Here is an 8,039-nt window from a genome sequence, read left to right as displayed (position 1 = left end):
TGTTAACTGTATCAGTATAGATTTTGTCAATGCCCCCTCAAGAGGCCCAACACGACTCATATTCTGTTGATCCGTAAGTCTAATTCTATGAGGATGTTGCTTACAAGTACCAAGATACTGTAGCATACTTGATGTACCATAGGATGACAAGAGTAAATCTTGTGACAATAATTACCCTCGTCTTTTGGGTCATTTAAAGGGCATCCATCTATTTTAGTAAAATGGTTCCACACTACTAAGGGGTCCTTATTTGCCCTCCTTTTATTAGGAGGGAGACTTGTGTCACTAGACAAGTTAATATTTGACATCTTTTGTAATCGGTTATCCAAATAAGTAGACATCTCATTAACTCTTAAATTTGTATGAGTGTCACTTTCGAAACAATCCATATATGAACTGACATATAATATTACATACAAAAATAAAGATGTTAGTAATACATAAATGCGTCCAGCCACACACACAAATATAAAACTGGTACAAGAAAGGAAAGCTTCCAAGTGTTTACTTGATGTATATATACTTCGAACCAATATAGGTTTCATTCATATCCACGAAAAAGGAGTTGATAAGAAGAGTGGGGGAAAGGGCGCCAAACAAATATACAATACACCAAAAGGGAAAAAAAAAAATTAAAATGTAAACTTAAAATAGCCAAGGCTACAGGAATGAGTTATCTATCCCCTCTCCTTTTAACTGAATCACACTATATGATTCAGCCTGATGCAAGGCTTGAGTTTTGTTCTCTTAGAAACTCAACAATACGCAAGTAAATGTTTATTTCATTAGTTGATCTCAAGTCTTGTGTGTAAAATTGGATTGTGCTTAGCCTAAATTGAACGAGTGTTACAAGATCCTAGGCTAAACTGTGTCTGACTTCCCATTAGGAAAGTACTACTATAGTCCCAATTTCAAATACTCATGACCAAAAACGATGGAGAAATTATATTTGTAGTCGTGGTTATGTAAGTATCGTCTAGTTTTATTAAAAAAAGTGAATTAATACGGGATCCACACGAAAAAAATTAACTTTTTAAACGTGGATCTAATTTTTTTAAAATAATTACACAACATTTACACACTTCAAAACTGTATATAATATTATTAAAAAAAGATGTCAACTTTTAACTTGACGTTCTAAACTTCTAATCCTATTTCTTTTCAAATATGTCAGCAGCCAAAAAGAAAGCATTAAATGCAAGGAAGCGTGGGTGGGTCTGGTTTAGAGAAAGGTAGAAATCTTTCGATATGCTATTTACAAAACGTTTAAAACTTTGAAGTATTACCACTATTGCTAATTTTGCGAAATTTAATTTAGTACATAATTACAGCACAAGACTTCAGCACACAGAGCATGTACATGATTTTCAGAACTAAAAATTGATATAGAAAATGGACTCTCAAAACTAAGAAAAAACAATTACATTATGAGAAGTTCCCATAAAATTTAGAGCAACTAAAAATATTCTTGGTTTTTCCCATTCAATAACTTGGATTAGATGTCAAACTCGTGTGCATAGTTTATTTGTTTATTTATTTATAAATATAATCTTTATTGAATAGGAAGAAACTAGGTAATGTTCAAGTACACAGGAAGTAAACAATTATTATGATAGATCTCAAGAATAAAGATTGACAATTACCTAGCTAGAAATACACCTCACTGTCCTTTTTAAATATGAAAGCTTATGAAGAATTTCATTATTATCTCTGTATGCATTAGATGTAAGAAAGAGTTCGCCACAAAACCATTAAGCTTACGGTACTTTCTTATTTTATTATGCTCTTCTTTATATAGCAAAATCTATATTTTCACTATATTTGCAATTAAAGTTTTGCTTTGTGTTTGCTTTACTCGTTACTAGGCCTGCACATCAACCCGGCCCGCACAAATTATGGTCCAACCCAACCCGACCCGTACGAAAAGGTTCACAAATGCGGATCGACCCGACCCAAAAATTACGGGTCGGGTCGAACCCGCTCTTTACTCTGCGTTCGATGCTTTTATTTGCAAAGTTCCAAAACCTAATCTGTTATCTTATCCTACCTACTTGTCTTTCCCACAGCCGGATCAACCCAATCTCTTTTCCTTATGCAGTACAAATCGTGTATTGAAGATGGGTCATGAGTGAACAGATTCAAAATCAAAGAAACAATAAGAAGAAGAAGAAGAGGGGCTTGAGAATATGAAGATGAGTAGATGGCGAAGCAGAGAGAGGAGCAGGACCAGGTGGGGTCGGAGGGCCTGATCCGCTCCAGGCATACGAGGCATGATAGGGCGCCGGAGGAGGAGGAGGTAAGGAAGGACTGTATTTTGTTGAAGTCGGAGGTGGATGGTGATGATTGATTGGTGTATTCGAAGTAGGCTTTGAAAATGGAGTTTGAGAGATTGGCGTGGCAGAAGGGCCGGGATCCAGTGTGGCTGTGGTCGGCGTCTGAATTGGAGGGAGGTTGTTAGCGATAGTCATTAGTTGAGTTGATTTTGGGGATTTGGAAATTATTAAGAGTTGCAGACTTCCCCGATGATGGAGTCGTTGTTTTGCTTCAGTCCGTGCGAGGTTATCGGAGATGTTTCAGATTTTCAGATTGAAGGGGCTTTGCCGCTTCGCTTTTTCAGATTTTCAATCGGGTTCACCCGATATTAGTCGGATTGAAGGGTTGTCGAAACCGACATGTACCCAATCCGATTTTAGCGGGTTCGACCCAACCGGATTGTGCGGGTTGAACGGCTTAACGGGTGTTTTGCACAAGCCTACTCGTTACACTCGAGTCTCTCTCCTAAATGATTCCTAAGCGAGGATAGAACCCCTTCTTTTTCTCGAACCCAAAAAGAAAACCAGCCCAAGGGTCTGTATATACCATCCCCAAAAACTCCCAACTAGGATAAAAATCCTAGATTGTCACACGAAATGTTGACATTGATTAGAGTTGACTAGAAGAACCACCAATAGAGTTCATGGCAAACATGGTGGCAGGATCTATAATAGTGGAGCAATCTCAGTCAAATTGTTGGGGATTTTGAATATGATAGCTTCCTACTAAGTTCAAATTGTTGCAAAAAACTCAACTCTTACAAGATATGGTCAGCCTATTCTTTGGAGTTGGTAAAACTATAGAAAATTGCTAAGGATAATAGGTTGAACTTATTTAATAAATGGTGTCTTTATCCATAAGTTCACAATGCTTTTAGTTCAATAAAATTCGGCAAAGAGAGATTAAACTTGTTTATTTCCTTTTACCTTTTCCTAATTAGTGCATATATTAAAATAAATGCTCAAATAGCAGGAAAATTACGTTTTAGAGGGGAGAATTGTTTGGTTGTAGACTGGGTCACTGGAGTACTTGAAAAATACAGATGATTTTCCCAAAGTTTCTGCTGTCGGGTCCTTGAACTTGGTCATCAGAGCCATGACTTGTTTGATTACTTACGCCCCCACTTCTTTTTTAATTAACAGACTTCTCAAAAACATGGCAGATCAATAGACTTCTTAGAATGTCCAAATCAGAAAATTGCAGATGAAATAAACAGACAAAAAACAAAAAATTGTTACAAACTTGCAAAGGTTGAGGATGTAATGAGCCCAAATATTGTAACAGACTGCTTCGAGAGAGTCACTCTCCAGAAATTAGGGTTAGAGGAAGAAGAAGAATAAGGGAAAAGGAGAAGGAACTCAGAGTTGATCAAATTCTCGTTGAAGTTCTTTCCCTCCAACTTCAACGGTATTTATAGTGAATGAAGACATACGAACGATGCAGAAAACTAATTCAACACTTAAAAGAAGTAAACGACAGCGTTTGACTTAATGAAAATGAAAACATAAAAGGAAACATAAAACGACAACGTTCCACTAAAACACAACAACCACATGCACTAAAACGACTACGTATCAATCCTTCCCACTTATAGCTCAACGACCAACAACTACCTCCCTTCCCACACGTACAGCTGCAACTCTGCACCTTGCCCTTTCCAAGCTTCCACTCCAGCACCTTCCTAGCTCATAACACACCCTTCCCCTTTAAAGCACCTTGCCCACAAGGTGAGGGTATTGTTTCCTCATCTACCAATAAGGCTCCCATGTAGAATCTTCCACTCCAGCACCTTCCCATTGAATTAATACTTCCACCAAGGCCCTGTTGTCCTTCTTAACACACCTGCGATCCAGCACCTGCTCTGGTTGAGGCCTTAACTCTCCATATTAGTCAACAGGAGGTAAGGTAGCAATAGGAGTAACATGTTCCCCCAACTTCTTCTTTAAAGAAGAAACATGATAAACTGGATGTAGAAGAGAATCTGAGGGAAGACACAATCTGTAAGCCACCTTACCAATTCTGTGAGAGACCTGAAAAGGACCAAAATAACGAGGTGAAAGCTTCATATTCCTCCTTCCAGCCACTGATTGTTGCCTATAAGGCTGGAGTCGAAGATAAACCCAATCCCCAACTGAAAATTGCCTATCAGTATGATGCTTATCATAATAAAATTTCATCCTTTCTTGAGCCAAAGTGAGGTTAGACTTGAGTGTGATCAGAATCTGCTCACGAGACTGTAGCAACTGGTCCACTGCCTGGTTAGAAGTAATATCTGGAATATAAGCTTGAAGCATAGTAGGAGGAACTAGGGGTGGGCAACGGGGCCCCGGAACCCGCTGCCCCGCCCCGCCCCCGCATAGGGCGGGGCGGGGCGTCCACATAGGTTAGGGCCGGGGCGGGGCCCCCCGGCCCGTATGGCCCTACCCAGCGGAGGCGGGGGACGAAAACGGACTCCCCCCCGTCATTTTTTCCCCCACCCCGCACCAGTTAAATATATAATATAATATATTATATATATATATAACCGGATACCCATTAATGAAACGGCGCCGTTTTATGGTGGACAAAACGGTGCTGTTTCATTAATGGGTTAAGTTTAACACTTTAACCCTAACACCCCGATCCCACCCCCCCCCCACCCCGGTCCCCTCCCCTCCCGAGTCCCCCTTCGGCCTTCGCACTCGCATGAAACCCACTCCCGTCGACGCCTCCGTGTTCCCTCCTCCCTCTCGCAACCAGTCCGTCCACCGCACGCCATATTCCCTCCTCTCTCTCTCTCGCACGACACACGACGCTGGACGTACGGTAAATTTTCTCCTTCTCTTTATTTTTTCTCCGTTGATTTTTATTTTTTTTGAGTTTTGATCGGAGATTGGAGGAAGGATGAGGTTGAATCGGAGATGGAGGATGGGATTTGTGAATTGTGTGCTGTGAATTCGTGTGATTGTGTGATTGTTTCGGATTGGGATTTTTTTAGATTTCATTGGATTGTTTTTTTTTTTTTGTAAATTTCATTGAAACCCTAGCCCCTAAATTGATTTAGGGGTTTCATGATTGAAACCCCTAAATCAATTTAGGGGCTAGGGTTTCGGATTGGGACCCTAAATTAATTTAGGGTCCCAATCCGAAACCCTAATTTGATTTAGGGATTTCATTGATTGAAACCCCTAAATCAAGTATTGAAACTCCTAAATTATTAATTTTTATTTGTTAATATGTGATTTTAGACTTTTAGTTTATGTAAATACTAACTTGATTTTATTTTATATATCATTGGTTTGGATATTGATCATAAAATATTTTATAAATGAATATAGTTGTAATTAGCACTACTCATATTCTAATGCTCATGAGTTGAACATGAAGTATTACCCTACACATAATATATCAAGATAGTAGGAATAGACTAATAATATATAATATAGAATTGTGAAAATATGGAATGACTCATTAGAGTATTAGCAATGGATTGGCCCAGATTTCGTTAAGCAAAATTTGTCTATTATCACACTTTTTGTCTTTTGCTTATTCTACTCAAAACTTAATTTTATGTTGAATTATCCATTTAAACTCTAAAAAAATATTTTATTTTAATTATCATAATTTATAATGCAAGTTTTATAGATATTTTTATAATTAATAATGTAACGTTTATATATTTTTTTATTCTAATTAAACTATTATTTGTTTGCTTATATTTCTAAAGCAAACCAATCGATTGTTAAAAAAGGTGGATGCGTGAGTCATTGTACATCGATATATGTTGAACTTGAGCCACTAGTTTAAATTTTAAAAGCTCATATGGCTGTTGGACTCTTTAAATGCATACCACTTTTAAACTTAATTGGCCATACCACTACCAATACTATTAAAGACAGGACATAAGCTAAAGTTATTTTTTGAAAAAAAAAAGAATTTTAATTTAAAATAAATTTATAAATTGACGTGATTAAATATGGAACGTTAAATTTATTTTATTAATTTATAAACTTAATTTCATAGAATTTCAATATTTGACCAAACACTTATCATCTAAAAATAATTGTGCAATTTGTGCCTCTAAAATGAGTTCATGACTCCAAGGATATATAATATATATATATACCCAGATTGGCCCAGATTTTTCTATCCCCAAAAAATAAAAATAAAAATAGATTTCATTAATATTATAAAATAATTTGAATTTTATATATATTTTTTTAAAATAAGGTCAGGGTTTTTTTTTTATAAAAACCTGTATGAGACTTATCTATTTAGAGGTTATACAAATCATTTCTCTACCTCTAATTATTCTGATTTGCATCTTTTGGTAACATAAATGAGGGGCCTAATTTGATTGTCGGGTTTCGGATTGGAACCCCAAATTAGGATTCGAATCCGAAACCCAATTATTTTTTTGATGTATTTGGTTTTGTATGCAGTTTGCCCTGATTGTGTTGGATTGCATTTTGAATTTTTTTTTTGGTTGGAGAATCAGGAATGTCTTCGGATTTCAGTGATAGCTCGCCTTCCCAGCCAACACTCCTACCCCAGAAACTAACCCTACTCCTACCCCTATAACGAGTACACCCTGCCTTGCTCCGAAGCCCACACAGGGCAAGAAACCTGTATCCATAGTTTGGCAACACTTTACCAAACTAGAGGGTGGTGACGCCAACAATCCACAAGCTAAATGTAATCACTGTGGGAAAATGTATGGATGTCACTAAAGGAAATATGGTACATCCCAGCTGAAGGTCCATCTAGAGGAACAATGCAAGAAGAGTCCAATTTTAAAATCCTTAGTAGAGAAGGGTCAATCTAGACTAGATTTTAAAATGGCGGATGAGAGTAGTGGGGCCGGGGTGCCAACATTGAAAGGGTATACGAAGTATAACCCCGATGAGTGTAGAAGAAAGTTAGCTCGTATGATTGTCATGGACGAGCTGCCTTTTCAATTTGTGGAGGGTAAAGGGTTCCAAGAATTTTTTCAAGAGTTGGAACCGAGATTTGTACTGCATTCTCGTCACACTGTGGCAAAGGATATTAAGAAGATATACCTCCGTGACAAAGATGTTTTGTCGGGCCAATTGGCGGGTTTGGTAGTTTGCCTCACTACCGATACTTGGAATTCAATCCAAAATATGAATTACATGTAGTTGATTGTGCATTTTGTTGATGCTGATTGGGTTCTGCACAAAAAAATTATTAAATTTTGTCAAATAACTGATCATAAGGGTGAGACGATTGGAAAGGCCTTAGAGGCCGCAATAAAGGAGTAGGGGTTGGAAAAGGTTTTGTTGTGTCAGTTGATAATGCGTCGTCTAATGATGTCGCATTAGGATATCTAAAGAATTATCTTAAAGATGCAAATAAGACATTCTTGGGTGGTGAATACTTGCATGTTAGATGTGCTGTACATATTTTGAATTTAATTGTGACTGAGGGGTTGAAAAATGTGGATGACTTGGTTGCACGAGTTAGAATGGTTGTGAAATGGGTGAGGTCTTCTCCTTTTAGATTGGAGAAATTCAAAGTTACTGCAAAAGCTGCGGGCATAACATCGAAGAATGGTCTTTGTACTGATGTTCCTACCAGATGGAACTCAACCTTCTTGATGTTGGAGGCGGCCCAAGAATATAAGGCAGCCTTTCAATTATTGGGTAATGAAGACATCCAATATGTCAAATACTTTGATGAGCACGGTGGATCACGAAAGCCTAATGATGATGATTGGGTAGTAGTTT

At 37.6% G+C, this 8,039-nt stretch overlaps 1 protein-coding gene across 1 annotated transcript; it reads right to left on the bottom strand.

Annotated features, from left to right (window-relative positions):
• Window positions 1-4,199: 4,199 nt before the first annotated feature.
• On the bottom strand, window positions 4,200-4,694 carry LOC122276959. The gene has a single exon (XM_043086844.1). It carries the CDS (start codon window positions 4,692-4,694, stop codon window positions 4,200-4,202), a length of 495 nt encoding a protein of 164 aa, XP_042942778.1.
• Window positions 4,695-8,039: the final 3,345 nt, after the last annotated feature.

The sequence above is a fragment of the Carya illinoinensis genome, chromosome 9, assembly GCF_018687715.1.
Source record: "Carya illinoinensis cultivar Pawnee chromosome 9, C.illinoinensisPawnee_v1, whole genome shotgun sequence".
Taxonomy (NCBI): Eukaryota; Viridiplantae; Streptophyta; class Magnoliopsida; order Fagales; family Juglandaceae; genus Carya; species Carya illinoinensis.
This window is presented reverse-complemented; position numbering and strand designations above follow the sequence as displayed.